This window comes from Chiloscyllium plagiosum, chromosome 12 (assembly GCF_004010195.1).
Source record: "Chiloscyllium plagiosum isolate BGI_BamShark_2017 chromosome 12, ASM401019v2, whole genome shotgun sequence".
Taxonomy (NCBI): domain Eukaryota; kingdom Metazoa; phylum Chordata; class Chondrichthyes; order Orectolobiformes; family Hemiscylliidae; genus Chiloscyllium; species Chiloscyllium plagiosum.
In genome coordinates, this window is record NC_057721.1 from 43,950,072 (window position 1) to 43,963,276 (window position 13,205).

The window sequence follows — 13,205 nt, forward strand, 5'->3', positions numbered from 1 at the left end:
TCCTCCGCCATTTCTGCCACCTATCGTCAGACCCCACCACCAGAGATATATTTCCCTCCCCATCCCTATTAGCATTCCGTAGAGACCATTCCCTCTGCGATTCCCTCGTTAGATCCATGCACCCAACTAACTCACCCTCCACTCCCGGCACCTTTCCTTATCACCACAAGAGGTGTAAAACTTGCACCCACCTCTCACCCCTTAACTCCATCCAAGGCCCCAAAAGATCCTTCTACATCTGGCAGAGATTTTCCTGCACATTCCAACACCTCGTCTACTGTGTCTGTTGCACCCGATGTGGTCTCCTCTACATTGGGGAGACAGGACATCAACTCATGGAACATTTCCGAGAACATCTCTGGGACACACGAATCCAACAACCCCACTGCCCTGTGGCAAACCACTTCAACTCCCCGTCCCACTCCGCCAAGGACATGCAAGTCCTGGGCCTCCTCCACCATCAAATCCTAGCCACCTGGTTCCTGGAGGAAAATCGCCTCAAAACATTCTTAAGCAGGCAGCCTTAAGCCTAGGTTGACTACAAGATTTTAAAGCAGACAAAAATGTATTCACAAATTTACAAAATGAAACACAAAGATCAGAATAAAGAACCCCTACAGAACTCAACCTATCCAGTTAGACTTAATTATGCTGTTCCAAATACTGTATACACAACAGTCCCAATAAGCAAATACACTTTAAAACCCAGTATAAATGGAACACTTGTTTATGGGTTGAGGTTGAAGGGCAGAAAAGAGAGAGAGTTTCCAAACAGCTCCCTGTTGAATTTCCCAGTTCAAGACTAAACCAAAACTGCTTAGCCCAGCTAAAGAGCTGGGTCATTATACAGGTCACTTCTAAAACATTATCACTTTGGCCTGAAGTCTCATCTGTTTACATATTAACAAAAGGCCTCTCAAAATCCTTTTTATCTCTGTACCAAACCAGACTGATCGGAGCCCAGCTCAGTTTATTGCCCCTCTGAAAAAAATCAAGGACAGAGTCTCCTTGAGCCAAGGAGAAGCTTTAAGGAAAAAAGGGACTAGCTTTGTGACATTCCACCCTCGGACCCTCCAACCACACGGCATCGTGATTTCCTCATTTCCCATCCCCCCACCTCATCCCAAATCCAACCCTCCAACTCGGCACCACCTTCTTGAACTGTCCTATCTGTTCATCATCCTTCCCACCCATCCACTCCATCCTCCATTTCGACCTATCACCGTCACCCCCACCTTCATCTACCTGTCACCTTCCAAGCTACCTTCCCCCCAGCCCCACCTCCCTCCTATTTATCTCACAGCTTCCTTGGCACCCCCCCAACATTCCTGATGAAGGGCTTATGGCCATAATGTTGATTTCCCTGTTCCTCAGATGCTGCCCTGACCTGCTGTGCTTTTCCAGAGCCATACGTTTTGACTGTGAACTTGTTATAGGTGTCCTTGTTTTTAGTATCTATGTGCAATTTGAGGAAGTGATCATTTTCAAAACCCTCCAACTCAATGCAACTTGATTTACAAAACGTTTTGACCAATTTCTCCATGGAAAATGACTAATTAGGTTACATAAAAATAAGGAACTCGAGGGAAATCTGAGAGTCATTTTAAAAGATAAAAACCATGAAACTAGTTTTTTTAATAGGCAGTTAGGTGGAAAAGATGCTGGGGTAAGAAATGCTGTGTAGTGAGCCCGAGGAATTATTCTGCAGATCTGTACTGTCTCATTGGAGGATTAATGATTTAGATCAGTCACAGAAACTGATCTCAAGAAGGAACTTGCCCTGGACCCATAATACTATTTGGCAAACTATGTAAGTTAATAGAACAAGAGAAGCATGAAGTCTTATAAAGGTAAATGTAAAACATTGTCTACAGGAAGAAAACAAAATGAAAAATATATGTACTCCATGGAATTTGTTGAAGTAGCTCATGGAAATGTAATCGATCTATTCATTTTACATGTAATGTAGCACATGTTCATTCCTTGTGTGATAACAACCAACAAATCAAATATAATTTTGCTTTGTACAGCCAAAACATTCAAATATAGGTTAGAAGGGGACATGAATGACTGCACGGGAACGCCTCCACCTGCAAGTTCACCTCCAAGCCACACACCACTGTCACTAAATTAAAATCCTCGAACCCCTTTCCTAACAGCATAGTGAGTGTTGCTACATCACGTGGACTGCACCATTTCAAAAAGGCAGCTTCTCAAGGGAAATTAAGGAATGGGCAATAAACATTCATCTAGCCAGCATTGCCACATCCTGTGAACGAATTACAAGAATAGTGTGCTGGCTAGATAACACTTCATGGACTGTGCCCAAACCTAACAATTAAACCATTAAGGGCACACATAACAATGGTAAGAATCCAGAGAGAAGATATAAAAATGATTCCTTACGGCTAATTAAAAGGTAATCCACTCAGCAGAGAACTAATGAGATTGGATCAACAACCTGTTTTACCAGGTGTATGTTTTTACAATTTAATAAAAAATCAATTATGTAAAATTGATGTTTGTTTCTTGCAGGGCAAGTTAAGATAGAATTAAACCCCTAATGTCAAAGTTTTGAGCCAAAAGGAAAGGCTGAACAAAGTTGCACTTTTCACCTTTTAAAGGGCTGGCTCAGTGGCTTATACGACAGCCTCACAGTGCTGGGATCCAGGTTCAATCCCAACCTCGGGTGACTGTCTGTCTGGAGTTTCACATTCTCCCTGTGTCTGCGTTAGTTTCCTCCCACAGTCCAAAGATGTGCAGGTTCGGTGAATTGGTCATGCTAAGTTGCCCATAGTGTTCAAGGATGTGTAGATTATGTGCATTAGTCAGGGGTAAAGGTGGGGTGGGGGAATGGGTCTGGATGGGTTGCTCTTCGGAGGTCAGTGTGGACTTGTTGGAACGGCCTGTTTCCACGCTGTAGGGATTCTATGATGATTCTTCTATTCTATGAAGAAGGCGGCTGCAAAATGATCTATTGATTGCTTATAAGTTAGTAAAGGATGTAAAAAGAGTAATTTAAAAAAACTAAACTGTAACACAGGTAGAACCGACTTCATATGAGTAGGAGTCAAATTCTGCTGGGGAGAGAAGTGAAAGCAAAAAAACCCTGCAATTATTTTGGGAATTGATGCTGTACTAATTTGTCTAGTTGAGCTCAGATGGATTTAATCGTGATACTCAAAAAGTCTATGTCGTCTGTTGTGGTGTCAGTAAGCAGTTCAACTAAATTTCAGTAATCATCCACAGATGGAACTGAAATATAGTCTCTGTTGTAGTTTGGGCAATGATGCAGTCAATTTGTATACATCAATGAAACAAAGAATCAGATTATCAGTTATAGTGTTGTTTGAGGGATAAATTTTACATAGGACAATGGGAAAACTCCACTTCTCTTCAAATAATGCCAAGTTATCTATTTATCTTCGTCGGAGGGGTCACGCCTCTACCAGTATACCACTCCCTCAGTGTTGATCTATTAGGCTCAACTCGGAGACGTGGGGTTTGAACCTTCAACCCAAGGAGTGTGAATCGATTGTAATTACAGGAGAATAGGTCGATTGCGTTTTCTTTCTTTGTGAATTGATTTTACGTTGCACAACATCCATCCAGAGCAAAACCATGCTCGTTGACCATTTTGATTTAAGATGTGTTCAACACTATTTGCAGGATGAGGTGAATGTTCACAGAGGAAGTGATACCAACCTCAGCAACTGAAAGGCAACACCGGATCATAATAATCCCAATGCTTTCCAACGATCGGATATCGATGAACACGAACAAATAACTGCAGAAACGAAAATAAAAATTCCCATGAGGCAGGATTGCAATCTTTGGATTTTTTTTATGCGTGTGTCGCCTGACGTCTTTCTCCTCCCCTTTTAACGGAGCCAATTACCTGAAAGAAAGGGAAGTTCCTGGGTGTTTCCGCCAGCTTTATGTGGTAAAGGATCAGAAACTTTCCAAGTGCTTGACTGGTAAAGTTAACCTTGGGGTTCCACGTTTCTAAGGATAAAATAAACTTTCTGGCAGTATATTAAGTTTGTTTTTGAAGTTTCAGTCTGGAATTCGGTCATATTGCAAGAAGTGCTACCTGGAGACAGAGAGTGAGCTGTTGGAAAGGCTCCAGTTGGGAGTGAAGGAGGGAGGGATTTTGATTTCTCTTTCTGTTTCCCGAGTTTGGGGAGTGTTTGCCATTAAAGGCAGATCCTGGGAGAGGATGGAGCGATCGATGTTATTGCTGCTGATTCTGGTGGTCAATTGGGGTAAGTGTGGGGGTCGCTGGCTGCAGTGGAGAACCCCTGGATTTCTTATTTTCCCCCATCTTCCAACCATTTCCTTGTGTCTTCCCATCTCCTTAGAGGAGCCCCGGAGGCTGCGACACTGCGGGACTGGGAGTGAACGCTAAGCCGAGGGCTGTGAGAGGGGAGGCAGGACCAGCGCGCTGATTCCCGCCGGGGGGAGGGGGGTGGGGAAGTGCCGAGTGAGGACAGTGAAAGCGCTTCACTGAATACACACAGTCCGTTGAATCACTCCCAAGCCGTTTGCCCTGCATTATAACTGCCCATCCGGATTCTTTTTGTCCAAGAAGCTAAATAATGCTAACATTGGACTTTTATTTCCCAGTGAATTCGCAATCCGCCTCACCCTTAAAGCTACTGGTCTTGGGGGATTTATTCTCTCCTGAGTTTTCACAGACACTGGCCTCATTTTCTTAGAGCTGTTCTGTCGTTCGACTGTCCTAGTAATCTCTTCGTGTTTTTTTAAAAAAATGCGTTTTATTGTTTTTTTTTAAGGGTATTTGAATGTTTTCTGGGATCTGAGATTAATTGAAACTTGGCGCATGGTACTTATCGTCCTTTTCTGTCCTCCGTATTCCCAGTTTAAATTTGAGTTTTTCTTTCAACCCGAGAATGAGCCTGGGCAGCGATTCCTGATTAATGATTTGTGTAAATTCGCTGTCTGTATTCACTTAGTCAGTATGGACAATGCTAAGATGTTTATTTCTGAACTTCAGTAAAGGGAGAAGCTAGCATGCGACACAGCATACAACGGCCTTCTGCTCACCTTCACCTCAAATCTGACTTTGAACTTTGTCTCTCTTTTTGCTCTCCTGGCTGGCTAGAAATTTCTCCCGTGTTGTTTTATCCAGGGTGGTAACTATTGGAGCCCTAAATTGTAATTCAAAAAAATGTATTATTTATAAATGTAAGGTTCAATAATGTTTGACACATCTCAGCAGTCTACCACCACCTGGGTCCACCGTATACCTGAATATAATTACCCATGCTCCTGAAAGGGAAGTCTTAATTGTCATTTACTTTAAACTCATTGGCAATGGTAGACCTGTTTCTATTCTTTGAATTCCAATGTATAAAAGATTTCCTTTTATAGGGTCATGTTTGGACTTTGAGCCTTGTATTTAAAAGGAAGCTAAATGCAGTCCTGGTAATTAATCTTTCCAAACTGTGAGATCACTCTGTTTAACTCTGGAGTTACTCACAGCCTGCCCCACTGACTCCCTAATAAATGTGCAGTCTGCTCACTTAGTGTAACATTTGGGCTGATAACTTCTGTAAAACTTTCTTTCATTTTGATATTTGTACCTGTTTATTTCTGACCACATTGTTGCCATAGCGATGCCCTAAAAACGGTTTTCCAGAAAGGTTTGCAGCCACACCTTACTGCAAACAATTTCTGTGGGATCATGGTGTTGAGTTACCAACCGTTGTTGTCCTGGGGTTTTTTTGCACTGGTTTTTCTCCCACTTTTTAATTGAAGTATGATTTCACTTCAGCAAGTCACACCCTGTTACTTTGTCCATGTAGTCATTGTTAATTTGTAACTCTATACAACAGTTCAAAATACAACCATAATTTTATAGTGCCTTTAACTTGAAGTGCCTTGAATATACTTGAGGGAAAATAAACAACCGTGAAAAGATTGTCCCTCCACAGGAAGTGACTAACAGGTAAGAAGTATTAAGGAGAGTCTTGAATGTGGAGAGCTTAGAGTCTAGAGGATGGAAGGCACAGCTGTCAGTGCTGGGGTACACTGGACAGGAGGTGCAGAAGAGTCTGCACTTAGAGGAATATAGAATTCTCAAATGGTTGTAGTGTCAGTCCAAACATGAAGATAGGCAAGATTGGTGAGAGATTTTAACATGCAGATGAAAATTTTGTTTTGTGGTGTTGGTTTGCATTACTGCAATGCAGGTTATTGAGTGCCGAGGCGTTGGACAAGTGGGGCTTGCTTCTTGTAGTATTTAGACAGCAGAGGTTTAGCAACACTGCAGTTTATGAATGGTGGTTGGCCAGGAGACTGTTGGAATTGTGCACTCTGGGATCGACAGAAGAGTTTTGTCAGAAAATTTGTTGGTGATGTTGGAGATGGAGGCTGACACACGATTGAAATGGGCAGTCTGTGTTGGAGATGGAGAGTTCAGGAGCCCCTGATCTCTGTCCTGTTAGGACAGTGAGGTTGACTGCAATCTGTTGGGGGTACAGGGTAGAATTGTTGGTAAAGGCTGAATGTTTGTGACTAGGAATCAAAAGTAACAATCTTGTTTGACCTACTATTTAAATCCAGGACATTGCAACTTGTCCAAGCCCGATTGGTGGATAAGCTGTCTGACAGTGGCAAAACAGTGAAAGGATTGTGGAAATAGCTCAAATATCACTTTATTTTTATTTGTGAAATGTGGGAATCACCTGAGAAGGCTAGCATTTATTGCCCATCCCTAATTGCCCTTGATCGGAATAATAGGCTATTCTGAAGTCACATATAGGAAAGCAAATCTTAGCAGGACTTGTACACTTAATGGTAAGGTCCTAGGAAGTGTTGTTAAGCAGAGACCTTGGAGTGCAGGTTCATAGCTCCTTGAATGCAGAGTTGCAGGTAGATAGGATAGTGAAGAAGGTGTTTGGTATGTTTTCCTCTTATTGGTTAGAGTATTGAGTACAGGAGTTGGGAGGTCATGTTGCGGCTGTACAGAACATTGGTTAGCTCACTGTTGGATTATTGCGTGCAATTCTGGTCTCCTTGCTATTGGAAGGATGTTGTGAAACTTGAAAGGGTTCAGAAAAGATTTACAAGGATGTTGGTAGGGTTGGAGGATTTGGGCTATAGGGAGAGGTTGAATAGGCTTGGGTTGTTTTTCCTGCAGCATTGGAGGCTATGGGGTGTCCTTATAGAGGTTTGTAAAGTCATTGGGAGGGCATGGACAGGATAAATAGACAAGTCTTTTCCCTGGGGTGTGAGAGGGGAAAGATATAAAAGAGACCTAAGGGGCAACATTTTCGCTCAGAGGGTGATACGAATATGGAATGTGCTGCCAGAGGAAGTGGTGGAGGCTAGTACAATTGTAACATTTAAACAGCAGATGGGTATATGAATAGGAAGGGTTTAGAGGGATATGGGCCAGGTACTGGGACTAGGTTGGGTTGGGATATCTGGAAGGCATGGCCGAGTTAGACCGACGGGGTCTGTTTCCATGCTATATATCTCTATCACTCTGTGACTCTATATAAGCCAGGTCAGATAAAGGTAGCAGATTTCCTCTCCTAAAGAACATTTGTGAACCAGATTTTTGATATGTGGCTAGTAATGGTAACATGAAAGTGGTAATAAGGTTATCATTGCTTTTATTTATTCATCCATCTGATATGGAATATGTTGACTCAGCCAGCATTTATTACCTATTCCTAAATGCTGTGGAGATGAGTGAATTGCTGTTTAAAGATATGACAATCTTTGGAGTGTAGGAATACCCAAATATTGTTAGGAAGGAAATTCCAGAATTTTAATACAGGAACAGTGATATGTTTCCAGGTTAAGATGGTGAATGGCTTGGAGGGGAACCTCCAGGTGCAGTGTTCCTGTGCATCTGTTGCTCCTGTCCTTTAGTGGTTGTGGATTTCAAAGGTATTGCCAAAGTAACTTTGAGTTACTGTTGTCCATTTTGTAGATGGTACATGGTGGCACGATGGCTCAGTGGTGAGCACTGTTGCCTCACAGCACCAGGGTCTCGGGTTTGATTCCAGCCTCAGGCCTCACACACCACGATGGACAGTGTCCTCGGTGTTAAGATGCACCTCCATCTCCGCAAGGACTGTGTGCATTGGCCACTCCTACCAACACTTGCGGATGAAAGCATCTGCAAATAGATTGAGGATGAGGTCAAAAAGAACTTTCTCCCCTCTTGGTCCCCTCAGCACCTATCGGAGGTGTTACCAACTGTATTCTTTACAGTGAACTCTGCTGCTACTGAGCTAGTCTGTGGTAGATATGGAAGTCTCCCATTGAGTATGTGCTGTGCCATTACCATCAACTCTTGTTTCCTCCAGATTGTGTTGTGTGGAGGAGTACTGTTTTGTCAGCTGGAGATTTCTTTGCCCATATTTGACCTGAAGCCATGAGATATCATGGTGTCTGGAGTCTAGTTTAAGGCTCATAGACTGTGTACCACTGTTGCCACCTCCAGTTGGTCAGTCCTACCTGTGGGACACATAATCGGGGATGATATTAGTGGTTTCCAACACATCATTATTCTCTTAGATTCGTCGTATTTTCCAAACAATGTCAGGCTGTTACTTGATTAGTCTGTGGGACAGCTCTCTTAATTTTGGCACAAGCCCCTCAATGTTGGTAAGGAGGATTTTTGTCATTGTCTTCAGTGCCTCTGTCGATTCTGGGTGGTCGTCTTGGTTTCATTTCTTTTATTTAGCCTTCGTAGCAGTTTGATACAACTAAATGACTTACTAGGTCACTTTTTTTAGTAGGCAGTTGAAAGTCAACCATGTTGTTGTGGGTCTGTAGTCATGTGTAGGCCAGACCAGGTTAGGACAACAATAGATTTTCTTCCTGAGAAGATGTTAGTGAACCAGATACGTTTTTCACAGCAATGAGTGGTGGTTAAGTGATAGCTAGTTTACCGGCAGTTATTTTTAGAATCAATTAATTTCAAATTCTGCAATCTGCCATGGTGGGATTTGAATGCAGAGCATCCCAGAACCCTCCGCCCCTCAACATACCAGCATCTCCAAACCATCATCTAACCAAAATAAAAATTGGGATCTCGTGCAAATCTTAAGTTGATTTTGGTGGTACAAGTCATTACTGCAGTTTTGCAAGGAATGAGCTTGTACTTGGAGATTTTATAATGTTAACAGTGTAATTAGTTTTTTGCAATGGATACTTGGTACAAGGAATGTGAAGACTCCAGGGTCTCCTGGTTTGTCTATGTTGCAATATCATTTGTTCCAGTTGAGTTCTTATTTGCTCAGTGTAGCTACTATTCCCTCATGGATGTACTTCAGAAGGTTTAACTTCCAGCATTTGGTCTACTCTCTCATGTTGTTTCAGTAAGTGTACACTTTCCCTGTCAGTGTCAAATAATCCATTGAAAGCATTTAGAACTTTGAAGAGTCCAAGGAAGAAAAGTTTTTTTTTATTATTATTTTAAATCTGTTGTCAGTGGGCTGTAAGACTTTCTACAGACCTTTTTTTTATGTTTGGAAGCTTTAAGTTTTTTTTTCTGATGTTGATGCAGGATAAATGCTTGAGAAACTACCTGTCTGTCCTGCTTCTCTCCAATTCTAAGATGTCAAACACCAGAACAAAAATTAGAATGAATCTGTAGTTATAAAGATTTTGTTTTCCTTTTTCCAGCCCTCTAACTCTGCAGTTGTTCTTGAGGCGATTCTTGAACTGGTTTGAGGTTTGTTTTCCTCAGTGCTCAGAAATGCTTACTTTCTGACAGTTGCAATTCCAGATTAGAGACAGCAATGAAATAAGATCCAAGAGAAAATTACTGCAGATGCTGGAATCTGTACTAAAATCAAAAAGTGCCAGAGATCACAGCGGGTCTCAGAAGTTATCTAGCCTCCATGCTAGCTTGCCTTCTCTCCATGGATGCTGCCTGATCCACTGTGATCTCCAGCACTTTTTGTTTTCAGTCATGGAATACAATCTGACTTTTTTTTTCATCCCAGATTTTCCAAAGTAATCAGAAAGTTTGAAAATGGTCTAAATTTGATGAATAACAATTAAGAGGAGCTGCTGTTTTTCTGAACTTAGCGATTCTACTTTACCTTTAAACTGTTATTGGTTGGATCCATTTTTGTAGTGTGTGCATGCAATCCTGGCAAAGTGCAAGCCTGTTGACATACTACCTGATTTAAGTTCTGTACAATTTGAGTGTACAGAATTGGCCTTGGGGTTGAATTAAGGCACTGGTCAGAATCCTAAAACCTTCAATGCAATGTCAAGGTAGTTTTCCTTTCCCACTAAACACTAACTTAGTGTTAGTACCCTGTCTATCCTTGATCATCCCTCATGAGAATTTTACATTGCAAAATGCATACACTGTGTAATGATTGATTTGACTATTGAAGTGCAAAATGCCTGACTCCTGAATTTGGTGAAAAATATTTTGGGTATCAGCACTGTCAAACTGTGTGCAAGTTTCAGGATAACATTTTAAACTTGATATATGCATAATCATTATCTACTAGTATTTGAAACGTTAATATTACTTCCAGCATACAAAGAACAGATTGTAAAGGCACACAATACTATCTCTATTTTCTTGTTTAGTATCACTTTTTTTTGAGTCAAGAGGTTGTAATTCCAAACTCCATGCCAGGAATTAAGCACGTCAGCTGTTTGACACTTTGGTGCAATACTTTGTTTTATAGATATTCTAGATGTTAAATTGAGGCACTATTTGTTTTTGTGTGAATGTGAAATATTCAATGACACTGTCTAAAGTGCTGGTAGTTCTCTCATCTTTACTCATGTTCTTCCCCTAAATAACCACATGAAAAATGTAGATTAATTTGTCGATTATCCTATTTTAATTTTGGAACATCGATTGTGTACAAAACCATGATTGTGCCTTAAAATTTAATTGGATATGAAATAACTTGTGAAATCTTGACCTTGTGACTAGGTGTTTGGAAAAGGATGTTCTTTGCTAGATTAAAATATTGTAACAACAACATTGACGCAAGCATCAACCCTAAAATATTTGTCTGTCTTGTTCATAATTTTTATTTTTTTGACTATTCAAATGGCCATCCTCCTGATGACGAGGAGCAAATTTTCAATTATGATATACAATCTGTTACAACATATGTCAAATAGTATTGTGCATTAACGTCAAAATGAAATAAAAACTGATGTGATCCTAGTTAGCCTTTGCTTTTTAATTCTCAAGTAATCCCTCTGATGTGGAAAGAATAGGGGCTTGATCTTTGAGCCCAGCTTACCCCCAGAAAACCTCAGGACATGGTCTAATACTAGTGGGAGTTAAAAATAGCCTGTCTGGTATGTCATTTCCCTGACTCCATCCAGCCCTGGACACTGGATGGCTTGTTAAGGGTCACGTGCTTTCCCCTCCAGGTTTCAGCAGGGAAGAATGGGATTGTTTTTAGGTGCCTAGAAGTTAGTCCCTGCTGAAAGGATGCAAACTCTGCTTCAAGCAAACCTGCTCATCTGGGTTTAGATTAGATTACTTAGTGTGGAAACAGGCCCTTCGGTCCAACAAGCCCACACCGATCCGCCGAAGCGCAACCCACCCAGACCCATTCCCCTACATTTACCCCTTCACCTAACACGACGGGCAATTTTAGTACGGCCAATTCACCTGCCCTGCACATCTTTGGATTGTGAGAGGAAACCGGAGCACCCGGAGGAAACCCACGCAGACACTGGGAGAATGTGCAACTCCACACAGTCAGTCGCCTGTGGCGGGAATTGAACCCGGGTCTCTGGCGTTGTGAGGCAGCAGTGCTAACCACTGTGCCACCGTTCTTTCAGCTGCCAGCCCCATGTGGATGGGTTTAACCCCCCTTCCCACCCACTGTGACACTTTTTTAAATTGAACAAAGTAAGAGGAGAGGGCATCACTTTGAAGCATCCTTTCCCTCACTTATCTTCCAGTGCAGCTTGCTAGGATAGAGAACCTATACCCTCAGGCTTTGATAGCTGACCTGGCAAACATCTCATTGACTGACTACTTGCACAGTGCAGTTCAAAAGCCTGTGTTTTTTTTCAAAATCCTGTCCTATCTCTTTCACCATTCTATATGAACAGCAAGTGGCTCGGTGGTTAGCACTGCTGCTTCACAACGTCAGGGACCCAGGTTTGATTCCAGCCTCTGGTGACTGTGTGGAGTTTGCACACTCTCCCCGTGTTTGCATGGGTTTCCTCTGGGTGTTCCAGTTTCCTCTCAGTCCAAAGATGTGCAGGTTGGGTGAATTGGCCATGCTAAATTGCCCATGGTGTTAGGTGCATTAGTCAGAGGGGAATGGGTCTGGGTGGGTTACTCTTCGGAGGGTCGGTGTGGACCTGATGGGCCAAAGGACCTGTTTCCATATTGTAGGGAATCTAATCTAATTCTTGCGTCCTCCCCCACTGTGTACTTTAACAGTCCTTTTGCTTAGTTTGTTTTGACTTTGATCCTGTTGTGCTGATTCTTCTGTGCATGTTCACCCAGATGGACACTCTCATTGACAAAATTATTTAATCACTCAGACCCAAAGATTGAACTTTTACAGAGTGAATATAAAGTCCAAGCCAGTGGTTCTGAAATGTTGCTTCTAGTTTTTTTTTAAATACAAACTTCTCCATTGGCTATGTTTGGAACCAGAACATTGCCAGGGTCTCTAGACTAATAGTCAGGTGATAATATCACTAGGTCATCAGTTTCCCAAAATGTTGCTTCCATTTTATCCTCCAGTTCCCTAGTTGTTAACCCCACAGTCCTTTCACCCCTCAGATTTTCTGCAGTTTGTAGGGGATTGGGGGAATTGCAGTGTACAAGTAGGTGATTTGGGTTCTCAAACCTATTCTGCTTTTCAATCAGGAAATCTTCTCCTTAAATCCTCACCTCTCTTCCTTTTACAGCCATTGTTAAAACCAACCTTGTCGGTCGAATTTTTGTTTAGCTACCCATGTCGTCGTTCCAGTGCTTAATTTAACATTATAATGCTCCCGTGAAATGCATTGCTTAGCTTTATATTATATTAAAGGCACAATAATTAAGAGTAGCTGTTGAAGATTGTCTGAAATGAAAGTGCCTTAGTCAACTTTTGCTTTCTATCCCAGGCACCTCCATTATGTAGACAGGCCAACAAGGGGCGAAACCACATTAGATTTAGTACTGGGGAATGAGCCCAGCCAGGTGTTAGACTTGGAAGTAG

At 41.9% G+C, this 13,205-nt stretch overlaps 1 protein-coding gene across 4 annotated transcripts in view; it reads left to right on the forward strand.

Annotated features, from left to right (window-relative positions):
- Nucleotides 1-13,205, forward strand: part of LOC122555180 (prostaglandin F2 receptor negative regulator-like) — a 131,271-nt gene that overhangs the window by 63,251 nt on the left and 54,815 nt on the right. Inside the window, exon 1 of one of the 4 annotated variants that reach the window (XM_043700919.1) lies at nt 3,950-4,265. The exons of the other annotated variants lie outside the window; for them this stretch is intronic. Within the exon in view, the coding sequence (XP_043556854.1) occupies nt 4,220-4,265 (46 nt within the window). The 5' untranslated portion in view covers nt 3,950-4,219. Of the gene's footprint in view, nt 1-3,949; nt 4,266-13,205 lie in introns of those variants that run through there. 4 annotated transcript variants of the gene reach the window in all.